Raw genomic sequence first — 17,027 nt, 5'->3', positions numbered from 1 at the left:
GAGGATAAACCGCACGTATATAATTACCTGCCTGTTTTAATATGGTAAGAAACCTGTGCGATAAAGTGATTGGCAAAGATGTTATGATATTGCAGGATAAAATTCTGAAGTAGGCCATGATATCTGCTAAGAACCACTGTTCCAAAATGGAGTCTGGTAAGCCCTCACCTCACCCCAGCCATCTGGGGAGGGCATCCTAGTTGATGTAAATAAGTCCCTAGGCAGCCACATTCCAGGAAGGGACCCTGTGGGGAAGGTAATTGGACTACAGTTAAAGGGCGAGTGACACGATTCTTTTATTAACTTCTGCTTTGATCCTGCATTGCCCACTTGCTTTGATTCTGTAGAGATAACACGAATGATCACGTCCATGAGAAGAGTACATCAGGATGCCAGACGAGACATCACTGCTCTACACATCAGTGTATTACAGATGAGATATCACTTTATACATCAATGTTGAGGACTGCACTCTTCAAAGGACTTGTTGTTTATAGATAAAATGTTCTGTAAACTGCACACAAACTCTTTGTAACTCCCAGATTGTTCTGCTTCTGTTCTTTCCTCTATCAGCTCTCTATATAACCAGTCATAACTTGGTGCCTGTCAGTGCATTCTGAAACAACCAAATTCAGAATCACTCCGCCAGCTGGTTGTAATAAACCTTTGTTGTTTCACATACAATATCCAGACTTTATTCCAACAGATATAAAACAAATGCCTCCAAACACACAGATTGTCAGTAGGCATTTGATTAGCAAGTTGAACAGTGGAGACTTGCTTTCAGGCCCTGTGAGACAAATGCTACTTGCCTCTTATGCAGGATTCCCACTGGAGTTACCAAAAGTCCCACAGGTAGCGCACAACTAGACCGTAACATGCCCACAGCTTATTACAAAGCACTTTAGAACGGTCAACCAGATTGCTTGAAAGATTAGCAATTCTAACTTAGAGACTCAGTACAAAGACATTGCCACTGCAACTTGTTCAGCTGGAGAGCTGTGGGGAAAGTGAATAACCAGAATAGGAATATAGTTGATTTGCACTGCAAGCGTACATTATCTTGTGGAAGTTAGTCCCTGAATGCAAGTGGGGATAACATTCACTTTCCAGCTTCACTCCAAGGTGCTCAGAAAGCCTCAGTAGTGAGCAAGACAGGAGAAGTCATTCTTCCGCTCTACTCAGTGCTGATTAGACCTCAGCTGGAGTATCGTGTGCAATTCTGCATACGACATTTAAAAAAAAAATTGTGGAGAAATTGGAGAAGGTCCAGAGAAGAAGAACGATTAATGGTCTAGACAACTTGAACTAGGAGGGAAGACTGAAAACTGGACTTCTTTAGTTTAGAAAAAAGATGACAGAGGGAACATGACAGCAGTTTTCAAGCAACAAAGAAGGTTACAAGGAGGAAGGAGAAAAATTGTTCTCCTTGGCTTCTGAGGATAGGACAAGGAGCAATGGGCTTAAACTGCAGCAAGGGAGGTTTACATTACACATTAGGAAAAACTTCAACTCTCAGGGTAGTTAAACACTGGAACAAGTTACCTAGGGAGGTTGTGGAATCTCTACTGCTGGAGATTTTTAGGAGTAGATTAGACAGACACCTAACAGGGATGGTCTAGACCGTGCTTGGCCCTGCTGCGATGGCAGGGAACTGGCCTCACTGACCTCTCAAGGTCCCTTCCAGTTCTAGTGTTCTACGAGTCTATGATTCTAACAAAGTGACTGTGAAAGACTGTGGATCAATTTGATCTGCCAGTCCTTTAGCCAGCCCATGCAGGACTGTTCCTCCAGTGTACGTTAGCACTGTGACAACCTAAGTTTACAGGGTTCCCACTATTCCCTTGGGGAATTATTCCACTGTCACAACCTGTTTTCCTAATTTTCAGCTTTTAATGTCCTTCATCACTTCCATCCCATTTCTCGCAGAAATCTGCTCCCCCCCGCCCCTATTAGTCCTTTCCCCATGTGCTCTTTACACAGCTCAAGGGGGTTATGTTCCCCCTTTGTCATCACTTCACCAAACTGTACACATATAGCTCCTGAGTGAATTCCCTCACCCTGAATTCCTGTCTGCACACAGTCCTCACACAGAGCTAGTGGCAACTCCAACAAAAAGGGCTATAATCACACTGTCAATTGACCCTTGACCACAGCTCAAGGGTCGTACACCCTCCTTTGGCAGAGAGTGAGATTGAAGCAATCTGAGATAGCTCACTGGTTAGCACATTGGCCTTATAACACTAGGGTTGTGAGTTCAATCCTCAAGGGGGACTTTCAAGATTCTGGGGCAGGTTGGGTTTTTGTTTTATTTTTTTAATTTAAAAAAAAAAAAAAAAAAGGTCCACAAGGGACAGTGATAGGTCCTGCTGTCAGTGCAGGAGACTAGACATGATGACCTCTTGAGGTCTCTTCCAGCTCCATGAGGTATATAGCCTTTTCAGCTTACCCCATCTCCTCTTCCTGTCTGGCTTTTAGCTTTCTTCAGATGGTGTTCTGAGCCACCCGGTTAATTGGTTAATAATTCAGTCCTTAACCAATTATCTTCCTAATTTGCCCCATAGATGGATGCTTACCAGATGCCCAGGCTATTCTCACTATCCTTTTAGAGTTAGACGACATTTTGCCAATAATCCCTATGAAAATTTCTAGCACCCCACAACTGGAACAGGGAGTTGATGCTTCTCCAGAGGCTGTCAGGGATGGGCCTTTTGCTATTCCTGTGACTATCTGCCAAGTTATAAGCCTTTGGGGAAAAATAAAAACCCACGTTCGTCCCTGCCTTTCAATGTTAGAGCTAATGAGCACACCCCAGTCCTTCAGAGCTCCTAGCATTTACCAGACTACACATGCGCCACCCTCACAGAGCAACAGAACATGTTGCATCTCCTCACAGCTACTGCCTGTGAATGGACTGTGCATGCTACAGCCCAGAGCTAGAGAGGCTAAGCCAGGCTTTCGTCACACTTGCAGCTTCCAGCTGCTCCAGTTTAGGTCTGGGCACCAGAATAGGGCAGAGAGCCTGTCTCTTGTGTTCTCAATAACCATCTTGCTGACACCAAACACCATGGAGGAGGAAGCTGCCCGATTCAAATGGAGAGGGGACAAGAGCTGGACCTGTAAAAGGGAAGGAGTTGAACAGGACAAGGAGGGAGAGAGAAACTGATGAGACCTCTAGGACAAGAGTACAGTTGGGTCTTGACATTCGCAGTCAATTATTCACGAGTGGCCTTGCTTCCCTGAGGCGCTGGTGGCTGCCGATTCCCAGGGCTCCAAGGCCACCCTCTCCCCCAGTCCCGATTTGCAAAAATCAACATTTGTGAGGGTTCTGAACACAGCACCTGCGAATGATGAGACCCTACTGTACTGGCTGGACAAAGTGTCAGGTAGCCAGAGCACGTGAGGTGGAAGACAGGCTGGGATGGGTTGAGGAAGGAGACCGGGAGCCATCTGGATGGGGCGTGGGTGTGGTACACCACAACCAAATCTCCACTAGAATTTTACATCCACATAGCCACACTGCACAAGGGCGTGGAAAGTCTGCCCCCTACCCCCTGACGTACATACAATGATCTCATCCCTAGTGCATACAGCACTAGGAAGAGGAAAGAATTTTTCAGTGAACCAAGCTATGCCCTCTTGGCGAGATGCACTGTGTCTCCTGTTGGTGTAGGTAACGGCCACATAAAAGCACTGCAGTTGTGCCACTGTCATCTTATGAGTTTAGAAAAACCCAGAGACTGTACGAGGCACTAAGAGGAGGGGCAGAGAACGGGACTAACTGGACAAGGTGATTGGAACCGAGATGTGAGGTCGGAGAGAAAACAGCGAGACTGATCTGACAAGCAGCCAGGCTGCAGGGGTGAAACTGAGCTAGAGACTGAGACGATAAGAAGGTCAAAGAACGGTGGACATGCTTGAAGACAGTAGGGGGAGGGGCATGGCAGGAGGGGAGAGGATGGACAGTGATACCAGGCGACAGTGAGTTTAGCTGGCAAGGAGACTAGGTTGGTGCAGGAGGGAGAAGAGAGAAATGAGGCTTCAGCCAAGGAGTCCGGCACTGGCTGGGTACAAAAACAGAGCAGGTATGGAAGGAGATGGGGACTGGAACAAGAGCAAGACCAGGACAGGCTGGAATGGAGGGAGCAGAAGGATGCGCTCATTAGAGCACTCCCCTCCAAAGCCTGAAAAGGAGCCCAAGATGGGCCACACCATTCCTCTGCTGGCAGGAAACACTGTGAAAGCCCCTGGCGAAGTGTGTCTCAGTCCCCTCTACTGCTGGTTCCCACACAGGAGGGCAAAACCTACTATTGCTCCTAGTAACTCAGCTCAAGTGGCAAATGTCTGTACTGTACAGGGGATCTAAAAGTTGCACTCCTGCTCCCCACCTAGGGGGATCTCAATGATGCTGCCTGATTTTTTTTTTCCCCCAGTTTGCTTTTATTAAAGGACTAGGAAATTACACACGACATACCATGTTAAAACAACATGAAGAGTGCAAGATTTGGATTTGCAGAAGTGACTCCCACTCAGCTGCACTTTAGTCTCTGCACTGAACACACAACACTAAGCATTCTCAAATAAAAAATATCAGCCCTTCAGCAGGGTCCCAGAATTGGGTATCCAAAATTATTTGGCACTTTTGAGCTCTCTCTCTGTGCTTGAGCTCCCCAGCTGGTAGAGGAGGATAATCCCCTGCCACCACACATAGTTGTCAGGATCATCCACTTACTATTTGTGAAGTGCTCAGGCACTGTAGGGATGAGTACACTGGGAAGCCCCAAAGGAAATTCGTAATTCTGTATTCACACCAATGTTTAAATAGTAACAGAGAGGGAGCCGTGCTAGTCTATACACTATCAAAACAAAAACCAGTCATGTAGCACTTTAAAGACTAGCTAAATAGTTTACTTAATAAACTACTACTTGACTGCTTTTTGTTTTGACAGTGTTTAAATAGTGTGCAGTAAATAAGGCTGAGGGCCACACATAAAACAATAAGGATAAAACAGCTGTTCATTAACAGAGTGCTGTCCATCCTGTGCATCAAGTGACAGGTGCCCTGCGAAGAATAGCATCACGCTATTAACAAATGAATACACATCAGGATAGTATTGCCAACATCAGAACTTGGACATGTAGGACTCAGAGCCCTCATTCATGAAAAGAAAATAAAGACTGGTGTGGATTTTGATTGGTCTTGAATTTTGTGCTCCTCTGCCTGCCATGTGTGTTCGTTCTCCCAAAGTTACTGGGGAAGGTAATTTCAGTCCCCACTGCAGGACCTCAGGCTGGCTGCTCATGATGGTGAAGCACTCTCACCTTCTCTTCAAGCCCCCAAATTCTAATTAATCCTGTCTCCCCCTCACTTACATATCTGCATACCCACCCGTGCTGCAGTCAGTTCTGGTTGCATGGGTGACCTTAATCCTGGCATTTCCTAACTTTTGAGTGCATGATCTTGCAACCTTAATGTTCTTTTAACACCATTCATGTGTGGTAATAGAAATCACCACAAAGAACAATGCTGAGTTCTTACCAGTAGAACACCTGGTAGACAACAAGCTTGGAAAAAGCCAATGGCTTTGGGCTGGTGGCTTCTATCAGCTGCCTGAATAGTGTAATTTTGATCTTCATCCCCCTCATTGCTGCTGATTAAGGGTCTGTTTGCATCTTCTTCCGTACTGCCTTCCTGGTCTTCACCAAGCTCGGGGAAGCCTATAACACAGGAGAACGCACATTAGTAACAAAAGAACATCACCATCCTCTCCCCACACCACCCAAGCTCACTCCTTTTAAGCATTTCTCCCTTCTGACACCCCACTTTCTCTCCCATACCTCCATCCTCCTTTGGCTTAGAAACTCTTCTAGATGGCGTTCTGCAGAGTCGCCCGTTTCTACCCCTTGTCTTCTAGCGCTCTTGCAAGTATTCTGTCTGATCCTGGCGTCGGCTTTGTCTGTTCTGAGTGTCTGGCCATTAGTTGGAAGACACAACAAATTAGTGCATTTCCCCCTATTTGGTAGTTAGGCTCCCTGTGTGTGGGTCTTGCACACATCACCTTGGCCAGTATTTGAATACTGATGCTCACAGAGTACCCACAGTAATTCCAACAGATTTGCTAGAAGCTATACTAAGCTATCTGACCTGGAGGATATCCTTATCTATGTTTCAGCACTTTGGCTACCTCCTCTGCAACCTCCCCCAAACTGGGAAGCTCTACCGTGTTCCTGCCAACACCCTGAAGATTTCTTTTCTACTCACACTGGAAACTCTGCCTTGCCAACCACCTTCTCAGATATGGACTGCGTCCCCTCCAGAGCCTACACATGACTTCTGAATCAGCTAGGAAACCCAATACACTCTTTCCCCTCATGGGATGGAAAAGATAATGAACCTGCTGCTCAACATAATTTATTCCCATGGTAGCCACTTGCAGATTCATCTAATAACTCTTTGATAAACGTCTTGTTTCCACAGGAAGGACACTTGGGAACTGGGTGCATTCTGAGAAATATGGTTTGCAGACTAGATGGACTGCTTTTCAACACTGTCCAAATGAATAATGTCTGCATCTAGCAAGCCAGGAAAATGTTTACTCATGTAGCCACTATTGAGCCACAAGGTAAGTTTAGAAGTACAGGGATAGCTCAGTGGTTTGAGCATTGGCCTGCTCAACCTGGGGTTGTGAGCTCAATTCTTGAGGAGGCCATTTAGGGATTTGGGCAAATAGATGTCAAGGATGGTGCTTGGTCCTGCCAAGAGGGCAGGGGACTGGACTAGATGACCTCCAGAGGTCCCTTCCAGCCCTAGGAGTTGTTACAGAGATATACACAAGAACTTACGGCAGCAGGCATTGGGGTTTTTGATGTGATGGACAATAATAACCACATGGACAAGCTGTAAACCTGCTTACCTATGAAGGTTTAAGACAACATGAAGCTCTTTTACTTACCCACTTCCTTCGGGGAAGTCAAAAGTCCAAAGAAGACAATGACCCCTCCAGAAAACTGTACCGATGCAGTCACCAGAAAGGCATACTAGAGAGGAGAGAGAATAAAAGCACTAGCTTTCACACTGGTCTTTGGTATGTCATTTTAAATTCAACATTCATCCCTATTTTTCCCCCCAGCCATTTTCAGTCACACAGGGTCTCCATGCAATGAGATGTGCAATTTCTTTGCATCTCAGTTTTGTGAGCGGCTATGCTGTTATGGCTTACTCTATCTCCATAAACCAAGAAAATCAGTGACCCTCCCTCTGGAGCAAATACTATGACTTAAACCTTGCTGGATGGAGAGCACTGGAATGAAATACATTATGGTGTGGGAGGATCTAAGCCACAAAATACTAGATTTTATTCACTTTCCCTTTAAAGCAGCCTGACAAGGACAATTATGCCTTATAGTTATGGGAAAGCTGGCACCTCCCTGCTCTTTGTGTGGTTAGAAAGCAAAAGTGAATACAGGAATCTACCACTCAGAAGGGTGAACCCTAATGAATGTTGCTGGAGCTTAGCTCCCTCTGGGCAGATGGAAATAAACTAAAATAGTAAGTTATGTGATTGCTATACTATTTTTCAAGTTTGTGCAATAAAGGACCTTCAAGCACCTGAGCTGAAGGCATGGACATGTCTCCCTTCTCAGTCTGTTGCTTTTAAGTTTTGAGTGAATATTGGAGATGTATTTGGTCTGCAAATACTGCCTCGCTCCCAGATTATTAACTATATAATATTGCTCTGCAAGGTGCAGAAGCAGGGAGAGCAAAAAGAGAACTTCCTAAGCATCAGGCTGAAATATCCCAAAGAGCTGCCATCAGTGGATATGCTCCAGTTTGTAGAAGTTGGCTGCCAACACCAGGTGCTCTGTTAAGGGTTCTTGACTTTGGAGCTCTTCTCCAAACATGGTCTAGAAGAGCTCTCTGGCTTTTAGTAGGCCTCCTTCAGTCTGTATAGACTATGGATCGCGCCCTTTAAAGTTTCAATTGAGGACTTCATTCACAGCGTCTATTGTGACTATGAAGACCCACACGAGAGTGACAGTCCTTGCTGCATCTCTTGCACATGTAGTGGGTGTCTGGCAAGTCCTCATTGTGCTTTCTGTGCGCTCGCTTCTCCTCTGCTAGCTGTCTGATCTTCATCTTGCCCTTCTGAAGGCCCTTGTGTAACCCCTACCTCCATCTGCTGCGGTCGTCTGCTAGTTCTTCCCAGTTGTCCAGCTCGATGTCTACCTCTCTGAGGTCTCTCTTGCAGACATCTTTGTAGCGCAACTGGGGGCATCCGAGAGGTCTTTTGCCAGAGGCTAGCTCACCATACAGGATGTCTTTTGGAATCCTTCCATCATTCATCCTGTGGACGTGGGCAAGCCAGCGGAGTCGACGCTGCCTGAGGAGGGTGTGCATGGTTGGGATTCCAGCTTGCTCAAGGATGGCGGTGTTGGTCACTCTGTCCTTCCATGATATTCCAAGGATGCGCCTGAGGCAGTGCAAGTGGAAGACGTTCAGCCTCTTTTCCTGGCGGGCATACAGGGTCCAAGTCTCGCTGCCATAAAGGAGGATGCTGAGGATGCAGGCTCTGTAGACTTGCATTTTGGTGTCAGTGTACAGCTTGTTGTTATCCCACACTCTCTTGCTGAGTCTGGACAGAGTTGTGGCTGCTTTTCCAATCCTCCTATTTAGCTCAGTGTCCAACGACAGGGTGTCAGTGATGGTGGACCCGAGGTAAACAAACTCGTGGACAACCTCTAACATATAGTTGTCAATGCTGATTGATGGGGATTCAGCAACATCGTGACCGAGTACGTTTGTCTTCTTTAGGCTGATGGTAAGCCCAAAGTCCTTGCACGCTTTGGAGAACTGATCCAGTAGTTTTTGAAGCTGGTCTTCTGTGTGAGACGCTGCAGCAGCATTGTCTGCGAACAGCATGTCTCTGATGAGGACTTCTCGCACCTTAGACTTAGCTTTCAGCCTTGCAAGGTTAAACAGCTTCCCATCAGATCTTGTGTGCAGCAAGATGCCCTCTGTTGAAGATCCAAAGGCATGCTTCAGGAGGAGTGCGAAGAAGATCCCAAACAATGTCGAAGCAAGCATACATCCTTGTTTGACGCCGCTCCCGATTCTGAAAGCATCCGATAACGTGCCGTCATATTGGATGGTTCCTCTCATGTCTTTGTGGAACGACTGGATCATCTTGAGTAACCGTGGAGGACAGCCTATCTTGTGGAGCAGTTTGAACAGACCATCCCTGCTGACCAAGTCAAAGGCCTTGGTCAGGTCGATGAAGGCTATGTAGAGTAGCTTTCTCTGCTCCCTGCACTTCTCCTGCAGCTGCCTTAGAGAGAAGACCATGTCAACGGTAGACCTCTCTGCGCAGAATCCGCACTGCGATTCAGGGTACACCCTCTCAGCAATCTTCTGGAGTCTGCCAAGGATGATGCGAGCGAACAGTTTACCAGTGACGCTTAGGAGGGAGATTCCACGGTAGTTGTTGCAGTCGCTTCTGTCTCCTTTGTTCTTATACAACTTTACAATGTTAGCATCGCGCATATCCTGTGGAACCTCACCCTCTTTCCAGCACAGGCACAGTAGCTCATGTAGGGGTTCCAGGACTGTGTCTGCGGCACATTTGATTACCTCTGGTGGTATACCATCCTGACCAGGGGCCTTTCCTGCTGTAATGCTGTCGATGGCTGTCTTCAGTTCATCCACAGTCGGTTCTTGATCCAGTTCGTCCATTACTGGTAGGACCTCGACGGCACCGAGGGCTACGTCAACCACAATGTTCTTGCATGAGTACAACTCGTAGTGCTCAACCCAGCGCTCCATCTGTTTGGCTTTGTCAGCAATGACTTCACCAGATTTGGATTTCAGAGGTGCCATCTTGTTCTGGGTGGGTCCTAATGCCTTCCTCATACCCTCGTACATTCCTCTGAGATTACCAGAGTTGGCACAGGTCTGGATGCTGCTGCATAGCTGGAGCCAGTGGTTGTTGGCACAGCGCCTGGCTGTCTGCTGTACTGTTCTCTGGCTTTTAAAGTGGGTTTAATGTCTTCTCTTTGTTGCTTGGCCAGTGATGCGTGTAGATATGCTGTAGATCAAGTTGTAACTTACATCTGTATATTTCAATTTTGTCAAGAATGCCTAAAGTCAGGAATAGAAGTTCTTTTACCCTGTAAAACTCAAAAAAAAAAAAAATACATCTATTTGAAGGAACTAACTTTACTCAAGTGATGGCTGGCCATTGTGGGGAGCAGTTTTGTTTCTTAACTATAATACTATTGTTCTTAAGCACCAGGTCTAATTGCTCAAGCCAGGCAGATAATACACAGTTATGTCATAAAGGAGGCTCAGCTTTCTTAGACTCTGCTAAAAATCTCACAAGATGCTCACTGAGCACAGCCAGATTCATCTCAGTGATTATTTTATATTTCATCCCCCAAAAAAAGAAAAGCACAAAATCCCACCATGAGAACATTTCAAATTTCAACCTATTTTGACCTCACCTTTTTAAATATTTATCTATAGCGGGAAGGAAATATTTATTCATCCATAAGACCAAAAAAACCACCCTGAAAGCATTTTACTCCAACTTTCAAAAAGTTTACCTTCAGGAGGAAGTCCAGAAGAGAATTCCAGCCCCAAAGATGGATGGTTTGAGGAGCTACGATTGCCTGAAAACAGGTGGCTATGATGAAAGCTGTTTTACTACTCTCACTATCTTGTAACGTGGGTCTATTTCTAGAAGCTATACCACTTGCTAATCCTTGTTAAATTCTGCCTGAAGCAGTGACAGACCCATTCCCACAGCCAAAGGAATGACCACGCTGCACTGCAGATTAACAGAAATGTCTGTCACCCAACTGATGCACAGCTTTCTTCTACCCCAAAACGGGTAAGTTTTAAAGGAACAAAGCCCTTCCAAAGCTCATGCAATATTATATACTCTCTGGAGTCAAGAAGGAAATAAGAGGACTACTATGCTCTGTCTACCACCTGTCACCACAAAGGTATATAGAGTAGAGTTTCCCCCATAGACAAGGGGGAAAAGAAAAACAGGTTGTCTGCTCTTCTGTTGTGAGTGGGCCAGAGACAGTGAAAGACTCCTGGGATAAGCCAGCCTTTATGCATAATGCCAAGTCATACAGCAGCCACTCACCTCATAACCATACTGCAAAACACAGGAGGCAAGGAATGCTCCCAGAATGTTCCCCACTGATGCACAAGCGCTCCAGAGTCCGAAAACAAAACCCCTCCTGCGACAGCACAGCACAAGGGAAGAGGTAAAGCGGTAGGAGGAAGAAAAGACAGGACTGGTTTTAGCTGAAATGCAATTGTATTAAATTCTCCCCTCTTTCCCCACGTACAAGCAGCTTCACTTAAAACAAAATATACTGTAAAATAATCAGCTCATGACAGACACGTTTGTCTATCATGTCCTATTCTGTTTCACTTGAGCCAAACTAAGGTCTAGGTCAGTGCCCTCATGACACCAGAGCAGATCCAGCCCACAGGACAATGCCTTTATCAATATGCATTTACCCCATATTATGCATATATTCACATAAATCTGAGAAATTCTGATTTTATAGCAGGTCAGAGTTTCTACCTAACTCTTATGAATGTAACCTGCTGTTGGCCCTGCCTTAGGTGGCCTGAAAGAGCTTTCAGAGACATCGGAAACCTTAACTCTAATGAGAGCACCTTACAGGCAGGCCAGCTTTCCAGTAATCTAACTGTGCAATTGTGCACTTCAGGTGTCCTTACAGTTACCGCAATTGTGAGTTCCAACTGAGTTTTGGCCATTGACTTACATCAATCTACAAGGAGCAGGAAACATACCCTGACCCAAAACAAAAGCTATTTTGCCAGAGTTAAAGCAGTTATGTAACGAAGACATACACATTGCTGCATTTTATATCTGACAAGAGTCGGTAGTTTATTATTTATGTGGATGTATAAGATTTATGTCATTCACTCTATTTACTGCTTGTCAGTGCTCAGATTACAAAAGGGGAATAGACACTTATCGGTTGCCAATCCTAACAGGATTTGTCAGAGAATAATTTCGATTCGAGAATTTCAGCAGACACTGCCGTTCTGCAGAGATAAGCAACTCAACTAAGGAGAAACACAAAAGTACCCGGCTTTTCCAAACCAGTTGCCCATGACGGCAACAACACAGGGCCAGCCAGTGGACTGCAGCAAGCCATTCACAACCCACAGGCAGGAGTAGAACCATTTGTTGTAGAAATGTAGCCATTCTGTGACAGTGCCGAAGACAAACTCCTGCGGGGAAAGAGGAAAACCGATGCTGCTACAAATCGTCCAGACTGACCAGGAGCATCAACAGAAAGTTAAAAGCAAGTAAGGAAGTGGTTCAAGATGTAAGTTTTACATTTCCTTTAAACAACCGTGTCGCCAACAGCTCAGTGTTCATAACACGGTGTTCAGACAATGGCCAGTGATGACTCAGAGGTAACAGCACCACCTGCTGAGTCGCCAAAAGCAGGCCCTGAGCATGCCTCCCTCCTGAGCCTGGGGCCCAGCGTAGTGACAGCCTACTCTGGGGGCAATGACTGCAACTAATTTACGTAAGTAAAGCTGATAAGAGAGAACAAGAAGTCCTGTGGCACCTTATAGACAAACAGATTTTTTGGAGCATAAGCTTTCATGGGCAAAGACTCACTTCGTTAAATGCACGCTAACATGGCTATTCCCGATACTCCTCAAAGAAAGATAAAACATTGGTACAGTATTAAACAGGAAAGCCTCACTAAATATCACACAATGGATAAATAAGCCTACAGGTGTTTCATGGTCTTGATCAGCAAGTCCTTGATTTTATCACTATTTGCTATTATCGGGTCTCAAATTATGACATTTTCACCAATGCAACAGATCACTATACCCTTACACCACCCCAGGGAACATAAGTATGGAACCTTACAAATGTACAGCTGAAAGGAATAATCCTGCTGCAGTGTGAGAAGATGTAAGCATACCCAGAACACCCTTAGACAGATGTTTAGTTCACCTGTTCTCAAAAACCTCCCCAGGAAACCTTTTCAGAAAGTTTTCCGCATATCTAACCTGAATCCCCCTTGCTATAAAGTAAGCTGATTACTTCTTGTCTCATCTCAGGGAATATGAAGGAAAAAAATTGACTGCTGTCCTCTTTATATACACCTTTTACATGCCTGAAGATTAACAATCCCTCTCAGACTTCCAGTTCTCTCTTCCCTAGATTAAGTTTGGTCTGTACCTAAAACTTAGGTCCATCGAGCAATGCTGCTGGTGGATGTGAAAAATTCATACCAGAGGCATACAGTTAAGATGATCTTACCACCAATGTAGAATCACTAGGTCAATGGAAGAAGAATTCTGACAGCCTCTTGCTAAAGCAGGTTAATTGCAGCAAGTGTCTGTACCACCAAAGTGTAGCTGCTGCTTTAGAATTTGCAGAGCAGACATCCTAAACATGCTTACTTCCTTCGACCTTTCTTCATAAGGTCATGTTTTCTACATCTCTTTGTTGCTCTCTGCAGACAGTGAGCCAGTTTGACATTGAACCATTGTTTTGCCTGCCCCTTGGCTAAGGTCAGATAAATTCTGCCATTCTAATCTAAACAAAAACAAAAGCCAAAGCATTCTAGAGGGGAGGAAAGTTTCTAAATCACAGTTTTCACTGCTCAGGAAATACCGAAACATTTTTCAACTTACCACTAAAGCAGAGGAACACATGCCAAAAGATAAGACCCATCGTAAATTCAAGCGATCCCCAACTATGCCACTGATAAAGAGGCCCTAAGAACACAGATGAATAAGTTAAGCACAGCCACACTGTTTTGAAAACAAATGTAAACTATCTGTAAGAAAAGTTAAAAGGAATGCTGGGAGCTCAAATCTGATGCCAAAATCAAGTGTAGAGAAGTTTGGTGGCAATGTTTGTTTTCTCAAAATCTAATACAAACAGAAGAGTTTTCACGAACTTACGTTCCTGAAATTTCAATTACACTGTTTTGACAGAAGCTCTTCTGCAAGACTTGAAATCCAAATATGGCATGGTTTGGCCATATCTAGCATATCTAGCATACTAGATCAGTGCCTCTCAGCTTTTCCAGACAGACAGTCAGACCACTTTCAGGAGTGTGATGTGTCTTGTGCAAGCCTAAGTTTCACATCACTTAAAAACTATTTGCTTACAAAAAAAAAATCAGACAAAAATTGCACAAATATCACAGTACGCTATTACTGAAAAGTTACATTCTCATTTTTACCATGCATTTATAAAATAAATAATTTGGAATACAATTGTGTTTACATTTCAGCATAGAGCAATGTGAACAAGTCATTATCTGTATGACACTTCAGTTTATACCAACTTTGTTCATGCTTTTTTGTAGCCTGTTGTAAAACTGGGAAAATATCTAGATGAGTTAATGTGCCCACTGGAAGATACTTGCACCCTGGTTGGTAACACTGCACTAGACTCAGAAAGTGGCACTGACTGGACTATGAATGGATGTGAACTTTACTGTCTATTTTCAGTGCCTAATCGTGGATAAACACAAAGCCCACAGAACAGTGAAAATTTAATTAAACTTTAAATTATTATGGTGTTATTAACACCACACAAAAGAAATTTGCCTAATTTTAGAAACAGTATTTAAAAGGATTGTCAGGTTACATATCCCGTCCTCTTTAGAGCGATAGGAGTGTCACAAAGAGTAAACAAACGCATTGGCAAATATTTTACTTTAAACTTTAAACATACTCTCCTCCCAAATTCCTTTCAAGCTTCCTGAGGTGCAAATGTACTGAGACACTCCAGCATGTACCACATGCAAATAATGTCACTAAAATCTGCTGTAGCAGCGGATATAAGGAGTCTGAGTATTGGGGGAGGTGGCCAGTAAGCGCCTTTTGCAGAGCGTTTGTTATCAGCAAGGCATAAAACCATTGAGAAAAATCTCCCTAAGTTCTGTGCAACATACTGGTGCAAAAGGCATTTATTCAATCCTACAACCCTCCTCCCAAACTCCTCCACTGTCTGGCTCCTTGCTACTTCAGACTTCCATGCTGAGTGTGACAAACTGTTAGTGCATCATGCTGGAGACTGCACTGGGTTCTAGGAGACCTGAAAGAAGCTGGCAGGACAGAGAAGGTAAATTTAAAGCTGACATAAGCTGACTGCCTTTCACCATTGCTATTTGGAGAATCTGGCATGCAACTCTGAAACAGATGGGTCTCTTGTAAACCAATCTGCACAACTCTTAAAAGATGTAACTTCTCCCAGGTGGCGTGAAGGCAGCCAAAGGGTATCTATTCATTTCCCAAATCTCAAACGTTAGCCAGACCTAGATAGCAGCTCCCATCCCCTCATCCTTTGAGTGCAAACTCTGGCAGCACTGATTAAATTTGACTCACCACAGCATAGGAAAAGAGAAAGATAGTGTCCAACGTCCCCAGGAAAAGAGTGGCGTCTTCAGCATTGGGAAATAAGTGGCTACTGTTCCAGAGCTACAAAGGGAAGCAAAGGCAGCATGAGTCTACAGACAGACAGATCTCATTCTACAGTACACAAGAAATCCCTGGCCTCAAACAATATCTTCCCTCTGTAGGGCCTCTGGTGGGGAAGGGGTGGGGCAGCAGTCTCAGGGCCTGTTGAGTTAAAAGGATCCAAGGCTCTCAGCCACAGCCGTTACCACCACAGGAACAGCAGTGGCCAGAGTCCCCGTCCCTTAAATTACCACTGGAGCACTGCACAACCCACACCGGGCAGCTCTGAGGGGTGGGTGTGCCAGCACCATTCACTTTGGGTGGCACTGAGGGCTGGCTGCCCTCAGCCCTGCCGTGGGGCCAAGCAAGTCTGTCTGCTCCCCTCCATCTCCGAGATGTTTTAGCTCACTGCTCAAGTCAGGACCAACTCCGACATCAAATTCTATGCTTGACCACTAACTCCTAGCACACCAGAAGTGAGAAACGCTGATGTGAACATTTAAGGTAACAATGCTGCTGATCTACACGTTTTACATGTAACACCTCTGCTCTCAGGATCTCACAATCTAGTTTAAATAGGAGAACATCATAGGAAATTACAGAGAAAAAAGAGGAATTAAAAAGAAAAAGATACATTGTTCTCTGGAGAGTGATTTACAAAGAACTTAGATTACTAACTTTGTTCCAAATTTTTTGCTTGACTTGTAGTTCAACTTTATTTTCAACAGGAGCTGATACAGGAAAATCAGCTGAGAATGACCGAGCACAAGCTGAAAGTAACAAGTTTTGAGGAGGGATTTGAAGGAAGACTAGAAGGAGTTAAGAGTGTGATGGGAAGGGTGGGGAAGGGAGGGGGAAATCAACCTTAAAGTGAACATTTCTTGTCTACTCTATTTTCATCAACTCCATTTTATTTTTTGCCATGGATCAAGTTCTTCAAGGTAGGGATCGCTTTGAAATTATACATTTGCTATGTGGTGCACTGATCCATGACTAGAACCCCTCAGCACCATTGTTCTAATAAATTATAGCTGTGCTTACACGTCTCATGGCCTAAAAGCTAGTCAGGCCTGGCCGTTACCCAAAACACAGGTCATACTTAACCCTATGCTTACTCAGTTTAGGTGATGTGACCAGGCAGGAGCCTGCAGATGTGCTATTTAACAATGTTTTCAAAAGAGAAAAAGAGAAGGAAAAAAGGGAGCTGCAATAATAAAAAGTAAAGCAACTGAAGAAAACTACTGCTGCCACTAGAGGTCAGTATCATCTGTCCATCTACTAGTTAACCAGATTACTAGCTTGGAATGTGGAGCATATCAGGAAGGAGTGGTTAAATAACGATTAATGGAGTACACGTTGTATATTTTGCAACACTTAAGTGCACTAGGCCCTTTACTATAATGTATTTAAAAATCTAAGTTCCCTGATTCAGACAGATTACAATCCAAAAGTTTACACTTATTACACAAAGGTGTTGCGAGCATACTGGAGGACAAGATTAGACTTCAAAATAATCTTGACAAACTAGAGAAAT

The 17,027-nt window shown here is 44.5% G+C and overlaps 1 protein-coding gene across 3 annotated transcripts in view; it reads right to left on the bottom strand.

Annotated features, from left to right (window-relative positions):
- The window catches only part of SLC37A3 (solute carrier family 37 member 3), a 43,156-nt gene that overhangs the window by 11,714 nt on the left and 14,415 nt on the right, over positions 1-17,027 (bottom strand). For all 3 annotated transcript variants that reach the window (XM_075007341.1, XM_075007324.1, XM_075007335.1), the window contains exons 4-9: positions 15,422-15,514; positions 13,715-13,798; positions 12,135-12,280; positions 11,151-11,247; positions 6,954-7,038; positions 5,540-5,718 (exon numbers count right to left, since the gene is read on the bottom strand). In XM_075007341.1, the coding sequence (XP_074863442.1) occupies positions 5,540-5,718; positions 6,954-7,038; positions 11,151-11,247; positions 12,135-12,280; positions 13,715-13,798; positions 15,422-15,514 (684 nt within the window). The remainder of the gene's footprint in view (positions 1-5,539; positions 5,719-6,953; positions 7,039-11,150; positions 11,248-12,134; positions 12,281-13,714; positions 13,799-15,421; positions 15,515-17,027) is intronic.

This window comes from Carettochelys insculpta, chromosome 1 (genome assembly GCF_033958435.1).
Source record: "Carettochelys insculpta isolate YL-2023 chromosome 1, ASM3395843v1, whole genome shotgun sequence".
In the NCBI taxonomy this organism is placed as follows: domain Eukaryota; kingdom Metazoa; phylum Chordata; order Testudines; family Carettochelyidae; genus Carettochelys; species Carettochelys insculpta.
The sequence above is the reverse complement of the archived record's forward strand: the minus strand, read 5'-3'. Positions and strand labels throughout refer to the sequence as shown.